This window comes from Paramormyrops kingsleyae, chromosome 16, assembly GCF_048594095.1.
Source record: "Paramormyrops kingsleyae isolate MSU_618 chromosome 16, PKINGS_0.4, whole genome shotgun sequence".
NCBI lineage: Eukaryota > Metazoa > Chordata > Actinopteri > Osteoglossiformes > Mormyridae > Paramormyrops > Paramormyrops kingsleyae.
The window spans coordinates 7,234,248-7,260,590 of NC_132812.1; the positions used below are offsets into that span (position 1 = coordinate 7,234,248).

At 42.8% G+C, this 26,343-nt stretch overlaps 1 protein-coding gene across 9 annotated transcripts in view; it reads left to right on the forward strand.

The window, feature by feature from the left end:
* LOC111846094 (low-density lipoprotein receptor-related protein 1B) overlaps nucleotides 1-26,343 on the forward strand; it is a 342,141-nt gene that overhangs the window by 63,179 nt on the left and 252,619 nt on the right. For 8 of the 9 annotated variants that reach the window (XR_011983157.1, XM_072700926.1, XM_072700933.1 and 5 more), the window contains exons 2-3: nucleotides 1,578-1,700; nucleotides 25,609-25,746. Coding sequence is in view for 8 of the 9 variants with exons in the window: in XM_072700926.1 (XP_072557027.1) it covers nucleotides 1,578-1,700; nucleotides 25,609-25,746 (261 nt within the window). In the remaining variant the exon portion in view is untranslated. The remainder of the gene's footprint in view (nucleotides 1-1,577; nucleotides 1,701-25,608; nucleotides 25,747-26,343) is intronic. The other variant, XM_072700932.1, reaches the window with a different exon arrangement.

The window sequence follows — 26,343 nt, forward strand, 5'->3', positions numbered from 1 at the left end:
TGACTGTTGACAAAAAGGATTAATGCTGCTTTGTATCTATTTATTCTCACCTTGCAGTGCAGCCTGGGATTGGAGATCAGAGGTGTAGATGATTTTTGCGGATCTGGCCTGTTATAAATGGACTTTATATATGATCTGTCGCCTTCAAAGGAAATCAAAGGCGTGATTTTAACTCACTGGAAAATGTGCCAAGTGGCTGGACTTTAAGCGAGTTGAACCCGATTGAAATTGCAAAACTGCCGTCGTGTTCGTTCCGCTTGTACATCGAACAAGAGCTAGGATTCTACATGCAGAAAAAGAGTGTGAGAATTTTCAGGCACAAAGAAAAGGAATATGTTTCTTTTGGCCCCACCCTGAACAGTCTCTCAGCCGCGAATTAGCTCGAGGGCACCAGGGTGAGATGGAAGTCGTTCCTTGAATTATCCAAACCGTTTCACGCAGACATAGCACACGCGGTGCAGAAAGACATGGAGCAAGACTTGTAGGAGCTCAAGAAAAATAAAATATCTGAAGCTAGCACTTTAAACTCTCCCCAGGCATGGAGAGAAGAGGTGCAAAACGGTGCCAAGTCTTCAAGAAAGCGTATGCTGCACGTCCTAAACGGACGCGGTCCTCCTCTGCCGGCTGCTGCTGGCTGCGCTGTCAGGACAGACGTAGAAGCTGCCTTTGAAGATCAGGACAGCGAAGTTCTTTAAAGGTCCTCCTTGAGAGGGTCTCCTTGAGTCAAGGATAAATATAGAGCTGGCAGATAGACCCCTGGACGAACCGGATGGAGACCCCCTAAGATGCTTAATGAGAAAACTACAGCTTTTTGAATGGCTTTTAATGTAGCTTATTTTATTGCATAATGCACTGTCATCACAAGTCATAAACACAATTAACTAGCATCTTCTGGTCCAGTCTCTTGCAATAAGGTTCCCTACGTATGCCTGTTAAGTTTTAAAAAGCTATACTTTTTGCATAATGCTCTATAATATGGTTATGTTCCTTCAGGAGTAGTTCAGTAGACGCTGTGGACAGTAACGAGCCAGTGGTTAATGGAATGGCCTCATCTGCCTTTGATTTTGTAATATCTACACTGGGTATTGCTCTTTGACCGACAGACCACGTTAGACATACTGTGCTGTGTTTGCTGCAGTTTCATGGCATCTTGTACTTAAGTTTTGCTCTGCTTCTTATAACCTAATTAAAAAGCTGAGGACAGATGGTATTTTCAGAGAATCCTGTGTTACTTAGTATAAAGCTTTTTCTGGAGTGCATACGGGTCTCACCTCGCTTCAGAGTCATCGGGTGTCACAGTACATGCAGGGACCATTGCTAGCTTCTTCCAGCACATTCTCCATGTATCATACAGTCACGCATTAACATGGCTGCATAACCTGCTGATACGGAGCCCAGAAATGCTCCTGGGCTACCCATGCACACTGTTCTTTGCTTTTCTCCCTTTGTTCTTCTAACACTGCCGTCGTGCCAGTCCACGGTGCTCCAGTCATCTCATTGCTCACCCCATGGCCCTTCTACCCCCCCCCCCCCCCACCTCGCCCCCCACCCCCTCCATCTCCTGCCCACTATTCCAGGGCCACTCGTGTGCCACGCGGGGGATTTCCTGTGCCATGACCAGCTCGCCTGTGTGTCTGAGGGCTGGCTCTGTGACGGAGAGCCCGACTGTCCGGATGGTTCCGACGAAACTCTGGACAGATGTAAGTACACTGAGAAGACGCTTGGTGAAGCGTGTGAGGAGTCTGAGGCACGTCAACAGGGGGAGTCTGAGGCACGTCACAAGGGGGAGTCTGAGGCACGTCACAAGGGGCCTGCTGCTCCTCAGGCGCCCAGGCTGCTGCTTCTGATGACTGATACCGATCTGACGCCCAGAACATTCCTCTGAACTGTATTTTCATTGCCTTCCTGTATCATGTGGGTTTTCTCCAGATACTCCTTCAGTTGAAATACATGGATTTAGGTTAAATCGTATCTTTCAATTCCCTGGCGAGTGACTGTGTGTGTGAGTGTGTGCAGGTATCTGTAGGGTGTGTGCATGTGTACCATAGCCTTATATGCCATGCTCTGCCCTGTGTCCCTGGGCAGGATAAGTAGCTGGAGGATGGATGGATGGATGGATGGATGGATGGATGGATGGACGGACGAATGCAATTGTAATTGTCAGGGCATTCGATAACAATGAGGAATTGATGAAGAACATTATATATAATAGAAATTAATTGTATGGTTATTTATATGACTGATAATTAGTTTACTGCACAGATTTTGTTGTGGTATAGTACACAACAAATCCGATATTCAGCGCCAATGCAGACCTATTTTACAATTCTCGTGTCGGCCATATGTGACCGATCCATGTCCGATACTTACTTATTGAGTTTTTGGCAGTGTCTAAAAGGATAGCTCCGGTTTCTTGTTAAATCTGTTTGTACAATCAATCGCACAACAGCTGTTTCCCATTTTAATTATGTTTTTTGCGGCATTGAAGCTGAACTTTGGTACTACGTATACTGCCACTCAGTTTTTGCCACTCAGTGGGTGTGAACGCAGTGACTTCCGCCTGCTGTGATGTCACGTACATACCCTTTGCAGTAGGAGGAGCATAAGAATTACAATCTTTGCAAAAACGAAGTTTGAGAGGTGGGAGTAGTGTTTAATGGAAAATCACACTAAACAAATCGTACACAATATTGCGAGATATTGCGAGTAATATGAAAAAACCTGGAGCTGGATGAGTAAACTTTGAAGAGCTGAGAAAGTACATTTCATAACATCGCAAAGAAATGGGGAAATGCAAATTCCAGCAAGACAAAGAATTTAGGGTATGGTTACAACCCGTTGGTGTTGGATAAGGATTTTGCAGTGTGTGTAAAAAAGTATTTAATCTAGGTACAATGGGTGTCAATGCCTTATATGCAATCTGATAGCCACCAATTTGAGGTAAAAGGCAGGCAACAATTAACTATGTGTAGCTACTTTGCCATGACCGATAAAGTAACCTCTTCAACTACTACTAGCACCATTAACACTAAAAATGCTGCTGTAGTGACCACCGCATCCAGCAGAGCTGCTACTGCAAATAAAGATCGAGCATCCGTCGCGCAGCGTTTGGTTCGAATGCGACACTGCAAGCGGAGGTGCTCTGATGTCACCACTGCTATGCGGTACCATTCACACACGTCCAATGAAGGTGTTTCTGAGTTACTCCAGGCAATGTTTCCTGAATCAGAATGCATTCATTCTCTTATTTACACAGTTAAAACTATGTAATTTCTATAACCTGTTAAAAACTGAGAAAGTAATGTTTTAGAAGGGCTTTAGTGCTATGTTTCCATAGAGGTTGCTCTGCTGGCAGTTGCCCAGTTTTGGAGATATCGTCGTAGAAATGTCGGCATGTCGAATTGAATGGGAGTGAATAGCATTCCTTCTGTGGTCATTAAAGTTCCAGAAGAATACTTTTGAAAAATTCGACAGCAACGTCTCTTACCAGAAATCATGACTTGGTTACTCAAGATAATCCACAGACGTTGTAATGAGCAGTTTAATGTATGAAAAATTTTCTTCTACCAAACTTCACATACTGATCGTATCACTGCGCAGAAGATATGAGCACTAGTACCCTGTCAAGATAATAGGCCTACCGATATTTCTACATCCAATATCTCCAAAACTAGGCAGCTCCCAGCAGAACAACATAGATGGATAGTCAGCACTAAAGCCCATCTGAAACGTACCTTGTTAAGTTTTGGGGTGATCTTATGTCTACCCTTCAAAATCTTGTTAATGGGTACTTTAATTTTAATAGGCTATTGTAAGCTGTCCCGCGAGCCACTTCTAGTTCAGTTCAGAGTGATACGTTTGACTTGGGCAGATTTTCTGAAATATCCAAGATTATCGTCATAGCGTTATTGTCAAACTGAATGGTTGCAATTCAGAATTTGGGACATAGGTATTTCATAAATTCATTGTGTGTGTGTTTTTCTCTGTGTGTAGTATCCACTGTTACAGACATGGATCATGTATGACATTAAAAATGTTAAAAAGCATTTAATTAGATTTGCTGATACATGCAGACACTCTGTTCTAGGAGCATAAAGATTTTTTGGCACACACACACACACACACATATATATATATATTTCTATTCATATATTAAAGTAAAAAGAGCTGTTGTGTCGAAATCGGTCTCGACAGTTCGAAAATTGATTGGAACTGAAACAATGTGCATCGGCCCATCCCTTGTACGCATCCAGTACAATTGTTTCTTTTTCTTATCATCTTGACTAATTTTCTCATGTAAAACTGTGGCCGTCATATGTTTGGAGCACCTATTCAGCAAAAGTTTTATTTGTTTATTTTCGGAGAATAAAACAGGGAGCCATCATCCGTCATGATCGCCATGCGTGAATATGTGCCGTGTAATTATCCAATAAACTGGTTTAATGCCTGGCGGCAGAATATTCTGGTTATACTGGGGGCACTTTATATGCCACGAGTGTGAAGAGCGGGGTGATCGTCATGGTCCATCATGCTGGGTGTGCGTCCGGGACGAAGCCTCTTAATGACGTCGCGTTCGCTCCGTCTCAGTGTGGTTTCCAGCCCGGCTGCAGATACAGTCATTATGAATGTTTATTCCGTTTCTCCTGAATGGAAACAGTAATTAACATAACTGGTGTGTTAGAATACATTCAGCTTAACGAGTTATAATCAAGGCACGTTGACTACGCCATGAGTAATATTAATCAGCGATCTTACATGAAGATTATAATGAGTAAAGAGCCGATATGTGTTTTTTGATTTATTTTTAAAAATATAATCCATGTAAATTTGTTACCTATCCTGCATCATAATGGAGATACTGTATAGTATATAAACACTTAGGTAAATCAAAATAAGTTACAAACAAGATATCCACTGCAACCCTGACCAGGATACGGTTAGGAGACGGATGGGTAAATTAATATCTCATGCTGCAGTCACTTAATCATTTACATGATGTGCAGTTCATGCAAGACTGCAGATTTACTAAGTAATCTGTTACGTGCAGTTTGTACCGTAAACGCAGAATCTCTGGGGTTGCCAGCGCATCACAATAGAAGGGCAGACGCTGCACTTCACCCCTTCTAATTACACAGCCAGTGACGCCGCACTTTCATGGCGTCGAGCAGCCCGTGTGCTAAGCCCTCGCAATGACCGGCGACGTCTCATCTTCTCTGCAAGCTCTTTCATTAGATGTCCGCCAGACTCCATTTTCTTTGTAATGTGTCTTCAAATTGCATATTTATTAAGGAGTTATTGTGGGGCATCTCATTAACGCGGATTATCTAAGGACAGAGGACTGAATTAAATAGTTAGGAGAAGAGCTACACACATAAATGTCTTGTTTGCTTTGTTGTTATAATGTTTGGGCCAAGACACGTTACTGAAAACCTTTTTTAGTGAGACGTACCGAAATATGACACCCAATGTCACATTTGAGAAATATTAAAATATACGTATATACAAGGATAATCCATTACCGCAGCCCTTAGCATAATGTTGGCAAGGCAACAATTTATTCTATCATGTCAGACTTATGAAAGAATGGGGTGCTTTCATGTGGATACATTCGAAAGTATGTGCAAATTAAATGGGAAATAAATCAGTTTTTGACACAAAATTTATAATTATTTCTTTAGAGGGAGGCATTTTTGTTTATTGCTGTTGCTATTTTTGCAATTCTGTACACCTTACGCTACAAATGACCAGAAAAAAAGTGGACAGTCATTTTTTTTCCACTTTCAAGAAATGTAGCTCTAAAGCATCCAGGGCAGAATTCAACATGTATCAAGTCAGTGTGCCATCTAAATCTTTGATAAATATAGGATGAACTCCAGAAAACTGCGCTATTGAAAACGTGACAGTTCTACTAATAAGTAGCAGTTATACTAAATGGCAATATTTGAAATGCAAACTTTGGTAAAACTTAAGGCCATGTTTGTAATAATTTATAAACACATCCATAATGCATTATATATACCTTTATAATGCAGTACAAAGCATCTGTAATGCTTTTACCAACCATTATAATGCATTATAAAGGTATCTATCCTGCATTATAGATGAAAGCTTCATAAAGCATTCATAATGCATAATAAACATGGCTGTAATGTGTCATGCCTTTTGATAAATATTTAGAGCCATGTTTATAATGCTTTATAACTGCATTATTATTTGTGTTTGAATATGTTTATAAATTACTATAAGCATGGCCATAAGTAAAGTGTTAGGCAAACTTTTTAAACTAAAGTTAAAGAAGCTAATCTATTGCTCATACTTTAGATCCTTTTCTAGACACTTCTTTATAAAACGTCACTTTCCGTATTTATCATGGCATGACTGGGAACAGAGGGGACACAGAGGTGCCACGGCTTCCGCTCACCCTTTAGTATTTCCACAGGGTGTTTCCAGCTTCACACTGTTAGCTTTGCTAAATAGTGGATTCAGCTGTATCCCATCTAATTTTTAAAAAGAGGATGTCAAGCGGCCTGCTGGGGGATGAGACGACAAATCAGTTTCAGGAGGAGCTAGGCCTCTGGATAGCCCCTTTCAGGAGGAGCTAGGCCTCTGGATAGCCCCTTTCAGGAGGAGCTAGGCCTCTGGATAGCCCGTTTCAGGAGGAACTAGGCCTCTGGATAGCCCCTTTCAGGAGGAACTAGGCCTCTGGATAGCCCGTTTCAGGAGGAGCTAGGCCTCTGGATAGCCCCTTTCAGGAGGAGCTAGGCCTCTGGATAGCCCCGCTTAAAGTCAGCTCCATCAGTGGAGGTATTTACCGCCATTCAAACCCCCATTGGGGCTCCCTGTTGGCTACAAACTGTCATTATACTAAATATTAAATAAATACGTTCCTTATTTATGAGACTCTGAAGCATCATGTTCTGCTAGCTAGCTAGAATCTTCTGATTTATTTATTTGCTCACTACTTATTTAATTTTTTAAACATCTGGAGGGGGTGTTAGTGACTTTTTGAGTGGCGGCCCAGAAATAACACAGCTGCCCCTGCTCACCACCTTATTGGAAACCGGTCTTTATAGATAGCGAGCTCTCAGGTGTGAGACTCTGCCTTGTCAGCTCCGGTCCTCCAGATTTGCCATTAGTCTGTGTTTCTTTAGTTCCCTGCTTTAATATACATGGAGCTATCAACTTACGTAAAAATGTCCATGAGACAGATTTCACGCAAGCACTAACACAAAAAGGTGACGTGCCCATAAGTAAGTATGCATTATCTTTTCATTTATTTCATATGTGTCTTTAATATTACTAGTATTTTCTTGGCTTATGTGTGTTTTCTTATAAGGTGTCTTAAATGATATGGGAAGGTAAATAGACTTGCACAAATTTTCACTTGCTTAACAGTTTGTATGATGCTGATGTTGGCAAGCCTGATCCTGGAGTACCAGGTTCCAGCAGGTTTTCTATCCTACCTGATGAGTTACTGCCTACCTGAGATCTGTGGCCTGTACTACGAAGCGGGGTTACTGGCTTATCAGGGGTAACTTGTCGGATTTAAGGTACCACAGTTTAAATGGACTTCATATTCGTTGACTTACATTTTGCCCAGACTACCTTAAATCCGACAAGTTACCCCGATAAGCCAGTAACTCCGCTTCGTAACACAGGCCCCGGGTGTGTTTCACCAGAGACTAGGGAGGATGGAAAACCTGCTGGATACCGCTACTCCAGGATCAAGGTTACCTGCCCCTGGTGTAACGGATTATGTACTGTACGTCAGTGGGGCAGGGTTGCCGACTGTGGTCAACTGGCTGGTGTGAGATTTTCAATTTGAAACACATATGCGCACGCATTTACATGTATGTAACAGTTTTGTTTCCTTGTAAATAGTCTGTAGCTAATTTTAGGTTTAAAATGGAATAATTTAGAATTGCAGTAAGGTTTCTTGGGTGGGCATGAGAATCTGAAAGCATGAGGGTCACGTCAGATGTGTGAGTGTTGGCAACCCTGGTGTGGAACTGCCTGCAACCATTAGACAAGGTTCTGTGGGCTTTAGCTCTGAAGTCTTAGTAAGGATGGAGTCCTCAGCACGTCAAAGGGCCTGAGTGGTTCTGTTAGGGAAGAGAGTTTCTGCGCTTAAACTCTGATGCCGCCTCTGAAGCAGAGGCCCAGACCAAGCTCACGGGGAAACAAGTTAAGTATGACATTGATATGCTAATGATTTCACGGAATGTCACTCCATCTGCAACGAAAACAGCTGCAATAAATGAAGTTCTGAGCATAGGCGTTAACAGCTTTGTGTTTGATGGAAGAGCTCTCCTATTACTAAGCCAATTAAGTTGTGTGTTTTTTTTTTTTTCGCAGCAAAATTTAAGCTGAAAAACACTTAAAAAAGATAATTACAGAGTATATCTTCAGGTTCAGGAATCTTTCAACCGAAATGACACTCTTTCTCCCTTCGCCATGTCACCTGTATTAAGCATAATTGCTGTTTTCATGGCAGAGTCCTACACAGCACCTGCAACGCTAATGCTTAATAAGGGGAGCGTAATGATGACAGTCTGCCGCCTGCTTTTCCACGCGGTGCCAGGTTGCATTAAAATGAAGGCTTCACTTCATGTTATGAACTTTTATCCGTACAAATAATGCATGGCTGCCATTTTCTGCTACAGCATTCGAACTGAATGAATCTTTTAAGGCGTAGCCTAATTCAAAATGAATGTTAAGCTTTTTAGAAACATCTATTCTAGATACTATGGTTTTGACCAGGAGCAAATGTAACCCTTGTCGTTCCAGTTTTACCCTCCCTTTTTCAGGAAGTCTGCAAACCTTGCCCATCGAATGTGTAATCACCAATGTGGAGCTCTCTGGAGAGGTGGGCCAGTTTGCTTCTCGATCACGGGGGAGCAGCTCGCTCCTTCCACAGGAGTTCCCCAGGTACCATCTAGGTAGGCGGGTGGGGGAGGTGGGAGTGTTACTGCGTGGTCTGACAAATAACCCCCATTCCTGCAATGGTGGAGATAGTATGCACTTCTGCATGATCCCACCACCCTCTGCCCAACCGCATCCTGTATTGTGATGAGCTGTTTAGCTTTTTGGAACATCCCCCTCGATGTGTCAAGCATTGAAGTTTGTGGCTGCATTTCCTAACCTCCGATAATGAGATATCCCTTGTACGGTTAAGTCGCCAGGTGGATGCATCTGCAGAGTGTGACTGAATCCCCTCTATCTATAGGTGTTTACATTTCTGGAGCTTTCTCGAACATAGCAGTATGTGTTTGAAAAGGATTTTCGTACTTTTGCGAATGTCTTGTCTGAAATCTCAGAAAAGGGGACAGCTGGAGGCACTCAGTGTAAACACCAGCTTGTTATTCACTCAGACTGTTTTTTGTGCCATTATTTTGTTTTTATAGTTTCAGCCTCTGACCCTGTCAGTGGGTGAGAGTGTTTTCTTATCGGGCATTGACAGGGGAACTCAAACTGAGGCTTTCCTTTGGATTTACTGCATCGATTCATCAGCCCCCATGGTTTTGAGAGGGTCGGGCCAATATCAAAGTTGGGGCCATTACAATGGTGCAGAGTCAAGCCAAACAGCACAGACATTCATCTCTGATACTTTGAGATTCACACTTTTTCAAAGAGTGTCTTTCTTACGGTTCCTTGATAATCATGCTGGAATACAGGAGCGTGCCTTCAAACTCGACTCTAAACTGTAATGGTCTTTGCTGTTTTTTTTCCAGCTGTACCTTTTCACAACCCCCCGCTTTATGTACAGTAGACAATTTTATGATGGTAGATTCTTTTCATCTGGATACTGTTTTATGAGCTCAACAATGACTTCTTTGTCAGGGTTTGTGGAGCTGTTACAGAAGGGACCATTCTTCCAGCCTCTTGCCATGTTAGTCACTGATTTGGTTCTTTTCCTGAGCTCCCTAAATTTTTATCACTGAACTGGAGATCATGGCAATGGACTTCATATGACCCTGACCAGGTGACAAGGTCAAGCATCTTCTGCAGTCACCCCTCTGTTTGCTCATTAAGTGACATCGATTAAGTTTTGAAGTAATTTGTCTCAAAATTTGTCCAGATCATCATCCATACAATGTGTTTGCAAAGGTTGGATCTGTTAAATACTTTCTGAGTTATTGCTCTAATGGGATCAAGTGTCAAAACTGCCCATTTCTTTGCTAGCACTATGCAGTGCTACTTGAATTTTTGGACAATCTATCTGAAAATTTAATCAGTTTCAGTTCATAGCCCATGCAAGGCTTCTGCAAAGTTTGAAAAAGATCCATCATACACTTTGTGAGTTATCATGCTAATGAGAAAGTGTGAAGTGGCAGTGGAGGAGTCCCAAAGCGATATGTATTCACCCTTCCAGGGAATATAATAAAAGACTAATAGGACTTAAATTATGATTTTTCTGCCATACTGATTCTACCTGAAGTGAACCAAATGGACTGTTTGTCCTACTCGTAGTTCATTGTGTCTCATGAAAGTCAGCAGCCGATATCCCTGCTTCCATGACCTGCAAAAAGCCCTAAAATGAAGCAGGATTCTGGATTATGGGATCCATTTTCAGGGACAATGTCCTTATAGGTCAAACAATAAGTAACCTCTTAATTCATCCTTCTATTGTGTTCTGGATTTGGGAAGCCATTAGTCTCCACAATTATACCTCAATTAAGTAATCATAATCAGAGCAATCTTTTTTTTTTCCTGTTTACAAAAGTGGCCTGATTGGCCGCATTCATTTAGCCAATTTATGCACACTGGAAAAAACATTCAAAGGAAATTTCTTTTCTCAATAATACCTAACATTTAAAGTGAATAATAACATTGTGGGTGGCACACTAGCTTTACAGCTTCCGGGTTGTGGGTTCAAATTCACTGGGTGTGTGTGTATATGTGTGTATGTGGATTATGTTTATGTTACATTGTGAGGACCAAATGTTCCCCACAATGTAATAAAAACCTGTTATTTTGAAGTTGTTGGGACAATTTTTAAGATCCCGATCTGTGAATCCAATCAAAAAACTAAAAATGCTAAAAATATTTTGTTTGATTACTTGTGGTTAAGGTTAGGGCTGGGTAGGGGTTAAGGTCGTCATGTTGGGATTACAGTTTTCCCTATAGAAATGAATAGAGAGTCCCCACCTGTGTCTGTGTGTGTGTTTATGTGGATTTCCTCCAGGTATTCTGGTCTCCTTACTCAGCAGAAAGCCATGCACTTAGGCTAGTTAGTGTCCCTAAATTCCCATAGTGACTGTGCCTGTGCCCCATGATGGACTGGCATCTTGTCCAGGGAGTAAACCAGGCTCGTACTCTATGCCAACCAGGTGTCCTAGCTGGGTAATCAGCGTGATTGTAAACATGATGTGGTTGTTGGTGCCAGACGAGGTGGATCCAGCATCTCAGTAACAGCCTTCCTCCTGAGGTCTTCACTTATAACACTGTCTGGGGTTGAGTTGCAGAGAATGGTGCAATAATCAAGAAACTTCCAGTGAGCAGTAGTCCTGTTGCTGAGAGAGGTGAGAGGAAGAAAGCCAGACTTGTTAAAGTTAACAGGAAGGTCACAAGTGCAAAAAAAGGCATCTCAGACATACTACTTGTCAACAGTTGAAGTGCTTCTGAAAACAAAAGAGAGTCCTGCCTGGAACTACAAAGGGGTCCATAATAAAGTGGGCCCCAAATGTACAGACAGTGCAGTGACATTACGCGGTGGAGTAACTGGAGCAGGCCCACTGGAACGGTTATATTTCCCAGCCTGTTTGGGGTAATATGTGAACCCTCAGGACACCCTGTGACCTAAGATGGAGGGGTCCTATTCGACCTATTCAGCATATAGCCATCGTGACCCTCACCAAGGGAAACAGTATAGCAATAAACACAGTCCTGGTCTTACGCTTAGCATGCCTGTATAGTGCAGAAATGCTTATGTAACATGACTTCATCTCCATAGCCACTTGGTCCACCTGAAGAGACATAGACTGGTACTCAAACCTCTGTGAGTCATTTCCAAGGGCATTTATAACTTCTCCTCAGTATTTTTGTTAGTATCTGAGAAAATGTTTGCCCATAAGAACTATATAGACTATTCTGTTCTTCATAATGGCGAGTCGTATTCATGTTATTTATTAATTTACTCCTCTCCCCACAGCCGTCTCTCGTCTCGGATACTACTTCGGTGCAGAGGTAGTGATAAGGCATTCGCATTTGTTATACACGTAGGAGGCTCATTATGAGGAATAAACTACATTCATGCCTCCTCCAGGGCCCTGGAATGTATGAAGAATAGAAATCTATTTACTACCGTCGTATTCACTGTAGAAAATGGTGGCGCCCAAGAAAGGTCACCAGCTTACAGCTCCCAGTACACATTGGCATATAATAGTCTATAAAACCCAAACATTGCATGTGATTCTGGAGGACAGTTAATATCCTTCTTTCTTCACCTCCTGAGATGGTATGATCTCAGAGGGCTTTGCCCCAAGTAACACTTTCTGACTTGCACTGTGTGTTATTCTTTCAGAAAAAGCAAAATTTTCCGAAATATTCTCAACTATAATATTTTAACCTCTTACACCAGTGGTTTCCAGCTGTAAGTTTCAGCCTGGCTGGACAAATGAGATAACGATTAGGTGAACCTGATTGGAGGTGCAAGGGGGGCGTGGCCTAACAGGCTGCCAATTACTGATATTTTCCTCAAGTTCTTTATATGATACACATTCATCTGGAAAAAGACGATGTTTAAATGATGCCCTAAAGCCTTTTGTTAATCAGCTATGAGGATGGCTACTGCATTTGATGTTTTGGACTGGAAAACATTTCAATTTTTTATTTAAAAAATGCACACAACAGCCTTGAAATTGGTAAGCCTTTATAAAAGATGGATGGATTAAAAATCACTTTTTACTCTGATACCAATAATTGCTACTTGAATACTTAATTAAAACTGATTAGTTGGACTGAAGTAGCCATGGAGATTCAAATGTTGCCAACAGCAACAGCAGCTGCATAAAACCAAATGAATATGCAATTCTTCATTCTATTTCCTGTGTTAAATGTTTTTTAAGGGCACATTTTTGGCATTTGTAAAACTGTTGAAGCCTGGGGTGGCAGTGTGAATGTTGCTATATGGGTGGCACTGAGTCTTTGAAGCTGCTCGACGGTGTGAGGAATGGATTTTCCTGTGTTTGCTGCTGGACAGAGAGAGATGGAGATTCCCTGGTCCTCCCCTTCAATTTCGAATGTTTATGTATTTAGCTGAAGAAAAATGCCTTTGCTTAGGATTGCTTTGAGTTGTCTTTGAGATGAAAATCACTGGGCGTGGTAACCGTTTGTGATTTGCATGAATAATTATTCTAGCGCTACATCATTTCATTTCCCGACTCATTGTTCAATATTCAGAAAAAGAGTAGCATAGCTTGAGACTTAATACATTTTTATCGCCTGCTTTCATCCGTTCTCATAAGAAGTTTGAGAACATTCCACATAAAGCTTTAATCCGTCAGCGATTGACCATTCTCTGTACATATATAGTGGCATCATTCTAACCGGAAGGTCTGCTGGTCTTTTAGCGAATTTATAGCCGTCTGACTGCAGGATGGACCCTTTTGCAGTGACTCATGGGGCTTTGGAAATTATCCTGGACTCGATGACCACCAGTCAGTTGCGTCGAAAGGCCCGTTCACTTCCTGTGGCTGCGGCCATCTGCTTGGGAATGAACAAGCAGTCAAAACAAAGGAAAACCGGGGTCCAGCTGATTCACTTTGTGTGGCTTGCTGTGTTGGGAACTCCTTCAGAAGATATTGCCTGCTCTAAGGCTAAAGAAAAATGTAGCCTACCAAAGAATAGCAAACATAAACTCTTTAGAATTGACTGGTGGATTTATTTATCTCATTTTCCGAATGAATATCTTTCACTTTCAACCAACAAACATGCTTTTGCCATTCGTACAAGTACAGGTACATTGGAAGGCGTCTCTCTGCTGACCCCGTCTTGCTCTCTATAGCTTGGGGAGGGGTCAGGGGGTCAGATTGCATGGTCAGCTAACATGAAGCACCCCTGGGGGTTAAGGACCTTGCTCAAGGGCCCATGGACATGTGACTGTTCTGCTGAGGCTGGGGCTTGACCTGGTGATCTTCTGACAGGCACCAAGACTAATCCCACTGAGAAACTCTCCACCCATTTTTGGGTTCATCAGACTGCATGGGTGAAACACAAGACCCATGATTACAAATCATGCTCTTGTTTTAGATTCACATTTTTATTCGTCACACAGTGAAATTCTTATGCCACAGTTAATGGGGAGGGGACAGGTTGTTGGGGGGGGGGGGACAATAGGACAAACAGAAATGTAATGGAGATGGGGCAGTGCAATATAAGAACAGGAAGTTAATTTGAAGATTAAAAGAAGTTATAAAATCAGAAGAATTCTTGTTGAAAATTATTGCTTCCCTACTACACATCTGTCTGAAATATGGGTGGCGTTTAAAATGGGAGGGGGGGAGATAATCCATAGATCCGTCCATTTTTGTACTTTTGTTCACTTTTGCGAGTCTTCAGGTGTGACAGTGGGAAGGTCTCGTTCCATTTTGCTGGATATATATGTAGCCTAAGGGTCATATTATGTCGTGTTAATTTGAATTTGATTTAAAATTTAAAGCCATTGTAGTTTTCTTTTGGACTGTTCTGCGGTTTCTGTGAATTTGCTGACGGTACGGAAAGGAGCCCTTGCTCTGATAGACGCAGCAGCACAGGATTAGCCTGAGCATCTTTACACACAGTGGTAGTCCTCCTTGCCTCTGTGTACACTGTCTAGCATCAGCTCCGGCTGCAGCGCGGAGGGTAAGGGGAGAGGTCCTGTTTTAGTCATTAGTGCACTCTTACCCCTAATCTAGCAATAGCCTTTGAGCTGCTTGGTGTGGCTGCGACTCCATGCCTTTCTGAATGAGGTTGCACAGGGCCTGTCTTTTATCAACTTGACAAATTCACTGGGGCAGCAGTGCTTAATTTGGTTGGCTGGCTGAGGGAGATGCTGATCTTACTGGCTTTTGTACCTGAATGTGAAGTAAAGGCGGATGTCTTGACTTTATTATCGTATCAAGCATTGCTTGTAATCAGGCAATGTCCTTGAATCCATCCATAAGTTGATCTGTCACGACAGTAAAATTACTTTGATTCTCCAGATCTACTTTAAAACATAAAGTGCAAAGAATGAAAACCTTAATAGTACAAAGTAAAACATTATTGTATGTGATTTTTCTGATTCGCCTGGTGTTTAGAACTGACCTCTTTTAGTGTTGTGCAAAATAAGAATTGGCATTAAGATTAGGATGAGATTAGAAAGATTAGGATGGAAGTCTGGGTCCTGGTCCTTTATTTTCTCATGTGGTTAAGCAGGTAATCCAGCACAGCCACACATGATTCAGAACCTCAAATGGACTCCTGTAGGGTACGGCAACCATTCCCACTACCATGGAGACCATACCCCCTAGCACCAACAGAGGGGGGGTGTTGCCCTGCAACATTCAAAGGGACAGGGGTACAAGACAGGAAGTTTGTTTCTTTTTTCCAGCGTTTTCGAGTTGTTTCCCGCCTCACTGCACATTAAATCTGCTACTTGTGTCACCGTGAGCTTTTTCATTCATGTTAAATAGCAGGATTCCTTGGTAAGTCTTTAGGGATATTTATTAGGGAACACAGATCTTTGCATCAATGCGTCCAAATAGAAATGTTCCCACTTCATTGACCCCAGACTGATTAGCAACCATTTGTAACAGAGTAAAGAGTTCTATCATCTTTTAGACTTGGGAAATGGCAGGTTTAAAATTAATTTAAGTGGGGTTGTATGTTTGCATCTGTATTTATTTTTACTGAGCGGAATTAATCATACGATCCTGGCAAGATGCACTTAATTAGAGAGACTCTGGTCATTATTTTTTATTCCATTTATTCACTGATTAATAAGGAGGGTATAAAAGGCTGCAACTATTCAGCAGAAAGTCGTCTTGCTTTTGCACAATTCACTTTAAATGGGTTGTCTATAGTGGAGAATTACTTGAGAGCTAAATAAATATTGCAGAATTAGTGGATTACTTTATAAGTAATTAGTAATTCTTTGTAATTAGTTGTCTTTTTGATTGCATATTATTTTTTTCTCTTGTTCCCTCTTCTTTCATTTATACAATATAATTGGTAAATGAGTGAAAGCTTTCATCATTTGGAGGGAGCCTTAAACAACAAACCGGTCAGTTAGGGGACATCGGTTAAGCCTACTGGTTTATTTGTGAGTACGCTAATGATTATTGCAGGGATAGCAATGAATTTCATGTGATGAACTTTATCTAAGTAGGTTCATAAAATAAACATGTCAGGCTGTTTGTAATGAAGATAAAGAGAAAATATGGCTCCAACTGGGTTAGAGATTAAACACACTATACCATGTATTTGTTACTGGTACGGTAAGGGGGCGCTTTATATACATATGTGTTTCTGTGGATAGATACATTAGTTAATAGTTCATAATTATATTGTGGTTGGGAATGGGGGGTCCTGAGGTGAAATTACTCATACATATCGAAATGTATGTTTTTGGCCAAAGCTGCCCTGGGAGTTGGTGTCTCTTGTTGTCCCAAATATGGGCGACATTTAGGTTGAATAGCATCACGTTTCATTGTCGGCGCCCGAAGATATGTAGGGAATCACTCCATGCAAATGCAGTCCGTATAAATAAGAGGGCCCATTCATTGTGACTCGATTGGATTATTGTGTATGATAATAACCTTTAATTTCATCCGCTGTGTGATTTATTGCGAGCATTTGAACTTAATACGCTTGCTGCATATTCAAAATGCAATGTGATTTAGGACTGGTGTTATTCAGTTATTGCAGCCAGCGTTGGGATATGACGCATTAGATTTTATATGAGATGATTAGTTTATTCATTAACATTACGATATGGTTCTCCAAGGCACAAATCTCAAGGTTGGGTGTAATTCATTAACCGGGCCATTCTTTTTTCCATACCTGCTTGTTCTGTGCAGGGTTGGGGGGTCCAGAGCTTATGCTGGAATCAATGGGTGCAAGGCAGGGAATAACCCAGGGTGGGGCACCAATCCGATCTCATGGGACTTGGGAGTGTCTTTAAGCAGTGTTACACACATTAGGCAGGACGAGTCGACGTCCTTTCCTGTCACTGTGTCCACTAAACACATCCATACTCATTCATATGGCTGTTCATTGTATTTGTTTTTAATTTGCACATTGTCTATTGTTACAAGGGTGCTTTAAATGCACGGGTTGACCCAGGCTGAAGTGCCGGGGTCTCTGCTAAAAAGGGCCCCCCAACAAACTTTTTAATTAATATTTTGAACCTAGAGTTGCCATCCATCCTGCATTTAAAGTCAAAGAAAATGGTAGCTGCCCTACCAATACCTGAAATGGCCCAGGCACCGAGTTAATATGCGTCTGTCTATATACCATTTTTGTTGTGCTGTCTGATGTTGTGTAATGTATGTATCATATCTAAAAGGACTTTTTGTTACTTTGTAATAGACAATAAAGTGTTTTTGAATGTTGAACACCCCAGACTGAGCAGGATTCTGAGGCTACCCAGGACGAGTTCTGGGGGGGGGCTGTGCTCACCCCCAGGGTGTTCCGGCAGGTCACCTGCACACCGGCGCTCGATAATGTCAGCACGAGGGCACTGCGCGACAGCGATTTGTGGCAGGATCGTATATCGATGCCTGTGGCGCTTGTCCCGCCATTCCTGACCCATCTAGGTCTCTGAGGGACTCGCTGTCAGAACGGCAGCCGGGTCAAGTGTCCTCCGAGGGAATAGCAGCGAAGAAAAACAATGTCAGGGTGTAATGAGGTGGGCGGTCGTAGAGCCATGAAACAGCCCCTTTGCTCTCCCGTGTCATGTGAACAATTTGCTGTGTATCCAAATGAGAGTGGGGGGGGGGGGGGCAGGTCAAGGACAAAAATGGTGCTTTGTGTGTGTGACAGTGCACACTGTGTCAGCGTTACCCTTGCCTCTCACAGAGAGTGAATCTCAATATGCGTACTTGACTGTACTTGTGATCTCATGCACCCGTTATCTGTCATCTTCCATCGCCGAAGACCAGTTCCAATACTAGGAACAGAAGTACAGAGGGTGGTAAAAATCCCTGGATGTTGGCCTTGCTTCACCCCAAATGTCAACGATACATCAGTTGCATCCTTCCTAACCGAGACCAAGCCCCTGATTCATTGCATCCAAAGTTTGTTCTTGGACGGCAAGTTAGCAAGACCGTTCTTGCCAAGACCACAAGTATGATCTTTGCGTTCTTGGTGTTGAGATTCACTCCAAGTCAGGATGTCTCCTACTCTGCACTGCATGTTTCTTATGATGATGTCACTAATCAGGCTTCAATCAGCCGATTCGTGTCACTTCCAGGAAAAGGCGTGCCCTGATAATGAGGCTTTGTCTACTGCAGCGATCAGCGGGGAAAGTTTGGCGCTCTGATCATGGCACTGACTGAAATTTATCATACAAGAACATAATTATAATCGGGCGTGTTTTATCATCCCAACACGGCAAAGCCTCAATGACTGACTCACCACAGTTATACATAATGGCTGCTCATGCTGAACATGTGATTATTGATATGGCCATGATGAATGCGGCGGCCAAAATGCCACCGTTACACATTAAACACAGTGATTCATACCTCTTTTATTATTCCTCTTTATTCATTTACGGCTGCTGAAAGAGATTTAAGCAGAGATTTAAGTTTTTTCTGCACTCTGGAAGGGTGCTGTACTTCAGCCTAGTGATGAGAAATGATGCTTTGAAACTCACTGTAGCGGCCAGGTTTAAGCTAATGGGGGCCATTAAGAAACCAGTGAAAAGCGGGTTAAACCGCCCACTAAATCGCTGACTTAGTGCAGATTTAGAAACTTAATTCTCACAATCATAATTAGATCATTTCTTTTGAAGTTGGCATAGGAAGCCTAAACATATATTTTGAATTAAGCAGGTTTACCCTTCCGACATCTCCTGCACATAAAGTTGCCGTGCTACACAGAACATGAAGTACCCACAAGTGTTTGATGGATTATTCCTCTAAAATAACACTAATTTTGAAATGTTTCGGAGAAACCATTTAATGCTGGAGCCAAACACTGAAAAGGTTAATGAATGGCACTTCAGGAGAGTTTGCAGTGAGAGCAAATATAGAAAATTAATTCTGAAGCCTTATATAAGGCAATTCAACTTCCAGCCTTTTGAGGTTCCTTAAAGAGAAAACTTTTCAGACTTATTACAAGTTCTGGCTTTGATCAAATTGACCGGGCACTCTGATATGCCGAATGATTACAGATGCAGCCTTCTTTACGTAGCGCTCAGCCTCAGAATGAAGGAGAAAGTCTCTGCAGGACAGGGAGTCCATTCAAAGAACAAATTAGTATGTGTATTTACTGTTGGGTCTGTTGGACTTAAACTTAGTTAAATATGAGTAAGTCTGAAGTAATCATCAATGAAGTATTGTATACAGAGAAGGGAATTTTACTAGTGGCTTAAAAAGCCAAGCATTTGGTAAATGGTTTAGATGCTAAGCACTTGGGAGAGTTCAGTTTATGAATAAGGTCGCTGCTGAGTTAAAGGACTTGTTGTGGACTTGCTGTGAAGAAGTTTGCATGATAATTTGTACTAGAGAGGAGAAATCAAGAGGGGACAGGAACTGGTGAAGACTGGGATTATTGGTGTGTTGTTGATGTTTGGCCCTTTAATAAGATTTGAAGTGGTGGGTAAGTGTGAGGGCTGCGTGAGGCCCCGCCCCTTGGCTCGGTCTCCACACAGAAATCCCACAAGCCGGCGGGAAACACAGGGATGAAGGATAGACGGAGGTAAGCAATGAGGTCAGAGCGTATCTGGGAGGTGGCAGCCTTAACAATGGGGATGAGCCGCGGGGGTGGGGGGGGGTTGTGGACAGAATGTGTGGATCACGGCAGACGGTGATGGGGGGCGGGGGCAGCTGCCAATGAGATGAGAATTAAGACAGACCGGGGGAGGCGGTGCGGGGGTGTCATCGCTGCTGTGGGAGCACATTTGTGTGTGTGAAAGGGCTCTCTGTTAGCCAGTGCGTGCCCCCTAACACCGTCTGGCCTCACAGTACAGCAATCTCACAGTCACATTATGCCCCTCAAACAAAATCAAGGAACGATAACAATTCTACGTTTTCTCAACAGCTAACAGCTCAGTGGCATTTGAGTTACTGTAATATTCCCCAGCCTAGGGAATGTTCGGTAAATGAGGAACATCGGCAGGCTGTTCGGATCTACATATGTGCTTCATCAATGTGATGTGTCACGAGCGTGTTCTCCCCATGTCACCGTGGGGTTTCCTGAGGGTACTTCCCCCCCCCCCCCACCACAGTCCAAAAACATGTGAGACAGGTGAATTTGAATGACCAAATTGCATGTAGGTATGTCCATATCTGTGAGAGGGAGAGAGAGCCCTGTGATGGGTTGGTGCCCCGTCCCGGGTTATTCCCTGCCTTGTGCCCGTTGCCTAGGCTGGACCATCACGTTCTCCTTTGACTGTTAGAAGATGGAACCGGTGCGCATGATGAGACCTTCATCGAGAGGAGGCCTTCATCGCGAATGGGTCTTTCATGAGGAGATCCTCATGTTCATGTTCCTTCTCATGTGCTCCTGAATCTTGATTATCTCCGTGAAAGTGGCTCCAACACAGTCAAAGCAGCAACAACCGGCTCAGATGCAGAACAATCACGAGGATCCCAGCCCAGTGATGCTGGTGGATGGAGAGCTGGTCAGGAGCCAATCTGAATGCCGGGTAATGTACTTTGGCCGGTGAATCTGAACTGAATGTTTGCATTGTGGTATAACCCATGTGCAAACTGCAAACTCACACAATCGGAGTCAAACTCAAACCCACAGCTTTGGCAGCGTAAAATACCAGGGAATTTGTGGTGCAGAATTGGGGTAACGGACACTGGAATTGTAGGAATGCTAAATTACAAATTTAACTGACAATAATAATAATGATGATAATAATGCACCCCCCAGCTTGCTCTCGGCAGGTGAGGGTAAGCTGGCTGCAAAGGCAGTCACCCATAGCACTGCCCAGGGAGCTGGAGGGTTACAGGCCTCGCTGAAGGACCTGCAGACGTGCCCAGGCTGCACCTGAACTGGCAACCTTATGATCATAGGCACTGAGGTTTAGCCAATTTTTTTTCAATTCAGGGTGATAACTGAAGACCAGCGTTCCAGTGTCCTGCTGGCTTACTGGTGCGTGATCCTAGATATAATCTCGATGCAGATTGTATTTACTTACCCACCCATGGAGGGTGCTGGCTGATAGCTGATATTTCCCTTCCCGCTTTCATTCATTTCTGTGGCATATTAACATTTTACTGAAATCTACTCCAGAGGAATGATGCGATATTTCCTATATTCTCTCATGTGAACAAAGACCATCTGTAGTGTGCATCCAAATGATCATTTGCATCTTCAGATTAAGTCCTCGATCCAGACTAATGTAAATGTGCGTTGCCGGTCTAAGCAATCTTCTGTAGGAGTTCTGCCCGCTGTGTTATTCTGCCTGCACACCTCAGTGCACGGCTCAGATCTGTCCCACCCATCACCCATATGCACAAGTAGCTTGCTTTGCAGTCTCTGATTTCTTAGCAAAGGACCCAATCATAAAATTTAAGTGATGACTCTGATTGTAGGCTGCTCGATCGCATCCGCATGTGAATCATATTTCTGGTTAGTGCTGGTAATTACCAGTGTGTTAAATCCATTAAGAATTTGTCACCCATCTGTAGAAATGAATAAATATGGAGATCAGTCCGTCTGTTGCGAGCCGCTATCCGGTACAGGGTGAGTCTGCACCCCACCAGGCAGAGGGAGTTCGAGTCCCCTCCTCAGGGCACAAAGCCCCAGCTCTGCTGATTGACATGTTTGGTGAACATGACAGGCAACATATAATTAAAATAAGAATCAAAACCACAGGGATGCAGCAGGTTAAGAAGAGACATTCATGCTTCCAGTTCCTTTTTTTGTGGACGTTTGTATCTGCTAACGGAATTTAGCACAAATCACCTGTTATTGAAACTTCCTCCTAAGTGATGTGCACTCGCTTTTTTTTTTGTGGGGGGGGGGCAAGGGTAAATTTTCATAGTAGTGGCACTAAGCATAAGAACATCCTTGGAGATGGATTTTGGGTGATTGTCAGTCTTCGAAAAGGGCCCCGAAATACATCGAAATGGGGCATTTCAGTTCAGCTCAGATAAAGGGGCAGGTGCCTCCCCACCCCCCCGCCCCATATGTCCCGTGATACCTTGTGCACCCCAGACTAAATTACTAGTCCTGTAAATTTCCATAGTTATGCAAAGAGTATACAGTTAGATTTCCCATGGCCATTTTAATAGTATTTATATTAGTTATCTATTTCTTCCTTTAATGGTTCTCTAGTGCCGGCCACCATGCCACCCCTAAGGCCAAATTAGAGACACTGATTCACTGAGCCACATTTTTGGACTGTGAAACTGGGGTACAAAGCGGAAACCCTCACAACACGCAGAGTCTAGCCACCTGCCGGGATGCCAAGCACCAGGCTTTTGAGGAATGGCAGCCTTCTCATCCATTGTGGGTAATTGTCTCGTACATCAAACTCAGTGACATTTTAACAAACCTGAATCTGTAAAGCAGATCTGCTGGAAATCAGTCAGCTTCATAGCTGCACTAAACATGCAAACACCTGAAAAATTGGTTTAATTCAGGATTCCTTTCAATTAATGTTAAGGTTTGTACTTGGAAAATGCTGTGAAGCTCTTGAAAGTTATTGAAACAGATTTAATAGATTATTACATATTCATTGGGAGAGCCGTGCTAATGATGAGTTTGATGCATTTGGCAGGTGATTTAAAATTCTAATAGATCGACCCCAACGCCCAGCTGGGGGTGAGAGAGAGGTGCGGATATAAGGAACAGTAGCAACTGGTGGGAGTGAGACAGTAAAATCTGATCTCACACATGTAAGCGGACGGATTTTAGGCTTTAAGTACTGTAACTCGAGGAGGACTGACAGGAGAAGCTCGTTTAAGTTCTCATTTTAAGGAGAAGCAGGATCCACACTGAAGTGTGTGGGGATGGAAGGACGACTGAGTGGAGAGAGCGGCTGCTCTCCTGCTCTGAGGTACAAGCAGCACGAGAACATCAAGAGCAGCGAGTGTTCGCATCATATCAAAGAGCAGCGGAATTATTCCTGTACGAGGAGCCGTCGTCCTGTAGAGAGATTCATACACATTTAGGTTAGTGTGATGACAGTGTGGGGAAGGAGCTTATACTGACTGATATCGCCGGTGCTGTCCATTAAAGTGTAATTGAGATGCAGTGATACAGTGATACACGCCACAGAGTCAGAAAACTGTACAGAGCAATTTGTGGGCCAAAGGGTGGTGAGATTTCCTAAGTTCACCTTCTATTAAAATGAAAGAGTTGTCATTTTCTTAATGGTATTTAAATTTAAAATCAGCTGTGTTGTTTCTCACTTCAGCATAGCAGCTGGTTGGGGGGGTCTGTAACCTCCTGGGTTGGGGGTTCGATTCCCACACTTCAGATTTATTGTGGGATTAATTATTTGAGCTGCTTTTCATACGTTATGTCCTCTTGTTTTTCTAGTTCTGATATTTTGTCCCATTTCTTTTAACATTATTAATAGTAATAATATCACTTTGGGGTGTTTAAACCATCTTTATAGACCATACATCCACCACCACACCTCCGTGCTTTTGTTTTTGAGCACCGTCTGTATTTGTTGAAAGGTGGAAAATCCTTCAATTAATATTTTAATGAATTTTATAGGTGAAATTGTTCAGGGGTCAAAGGTAATGTGTACTTTAGTGCCAAAATGGAGGCTCGTTGTGACGTTACTGAATGTGCAGCTACCACACAGCACCACAGCGCGTCGGCGGTCATTATAACAGGAGTACAGACACTGCAGCGGCCTGAGCGCATGGACGGGGCCCTGCTCTGATGCGGTCACTGACACAGCCACTGATGCCATGTGATGCCTTATTTATATGTTTGTTTGTTCATTTTAAGTTTATCACTCAAATGGTCTCATGATTCGCGCATTCAGACTGGACATTGAACACCCATGGGGGTATGGGAAGTATTCTAAAGTAAACGTTGAGAATAATTCTGCAATTTCTAATAATAAATGGTAACTAATCTGATTCCATTTTTAAAATGGCACTATTCTAGCTCTCCTTTGCAATTTTCAAAAGAAAACAAACATCAATAACTGAGAGCCACCCACAGGGTGCCAGAACATAATAATGACAATTATACCAATAACCTTTACAAATTTTGATGTCAAACACCATAAATTCTTGTATGTAATATAATATAATCCTTACTCTTGAAAACTGTAATATACATAATATTTGACACAATTAGGTTTGAATTGTTATATTGTTCTTTGAAAGTGTATGTAAACAGGGAATTCATTATGGAGTCGTATTTGTCAATTAATACACTGAGATTTGCACTATGACATGTATGTATTGTCAGCGAAAACACTTCAGCTTGATAGGCAGTGAATGAGTCATGCCATGTTCTCAAACGTTGCCATCCTTCAGTTTGTTTTTAACATTGCAGGAACTGGAAACTCATGAGGAACAAAGGATTGTAAACCCACAATGGTTAGGAGGCGTCCTCTGGGAAATTTAACATTAAGCAATCTCTGAATTTTATTCAGTAGCAGAAGAAATGCATGTAGTGGATGTAAGTGGGTGTCTGCTTTCTTAAATGAGCGGATGGTTTTATTTAAGGCTTTTTTTTGTCAGTGTAGCTACCTTCTGCATTGCCGTTGGGGCTTTGGGGCTCCGGAAGCTTCCTGACCCTGCTCTCTGACCTCACTGGTACGGTGCTTTGGACGAAAGCGTCTGCTGAATAAATAAATGTAAATGTAAGCTCATGGTGTCTCTACCCTGACCGCTGGCATGATATTTTTGCTTATGAGGTTAACAGGCATCCATCCTGTATACCCTGTTGATTAAACCAGCATTGACCAGTATAACCAGCATAATGCTTGCTTATTATGCCAGCATACAGTATGTTGTGTCTCATCAGTTGGACCAACTTCATGTTGGTACACCAGCCACACCATTACCAAACCAGCATGGAAATTGCCATTTTTTTCAGCAGTGTAGTGACTGTTTATAGCCAAATCGAAGCTCTCTTTCTCGGGGGGGGGGACACAACAAAGGTGTGGTTTGAGTAGGTTAGGGGTGTAAATTATGAGCAACTCATTTACAGGAAGGCCTGTGTGTTACCAGACACATTACCTTGGATGGGCTTTTGGATGTGCGTTAAGTTACGATTGACCCTCGCGATGAGACCGTAAAGTCGGACCTGAGATGGCCACAAGGAGATCGGAGGGTGTTCTGAGAGGAGGGAGGAGAATACATAAAAAGGATTCCCCCAAACCCAAGATATTCCTCGACCCCAGAGGCTCTGGTTACCGAGGCGATCACCCTGTTCATAACGGAACGTGTGTATGCAGCGGTCCGCTGACGAGGCTTTCTGTCTTGGTTGCAGGCACGCAGGAGGCGCCGGTGAAGTGTGCACTCAATCACATGCAGTGCCTCGGCACAAACACCTGCATTCATTTCAACAAGCTCTGCGACGGGGCCAAAGACTGCGAAGACGGCTTCGACGAGGGCGTCCACTGCAGAGGTGGGTCTTCCGGCATACGAGATTACGAATGTTTGTATCGTGATTTTGGTCTCAGTTTCAAAATTTTTACCCAGTGCTTCTCACAGAAATAATGGTGCCGGCTGATTGGGGTGCCGGCCAAGGAGACACGCAAACACTTTCTGAACTTTATCACAATGCGTGGACCTCCTGCTTGGTCTTACAGTGAGGTTCTGACACAGTGAGGCTGTCTCTTATACACAGGCTCAGTAGCCATAAAAACGCCTACGTTTAGCTGATAGAAATTAATTTTGTCCTTAGGAAGATAAGTAGCTGGCCTGTTTTATGGCTAATGAAGTCTTCCATATATGACAAGATATCACAGATGCCACTGCCTGAGCATGCCTGTTGGAATTGACTAGAATACCACTAGCAGGTTAGGAAGTTAATTCACAGCATTGCTGGTTGCTAATTGCTCTATTTTTCTGTCCTATAATTACATTCAGTGAGCAATATCTGATAGCGTATTTTACTGCATACTTTACCTCAGTGTAATTTGTACTGATAGCCAAAGCAGCTTCTTTCCTTGGATTACTGATCATGGGAAAACAAAGTCCATAACAAGCAAGCTGGGCCCAA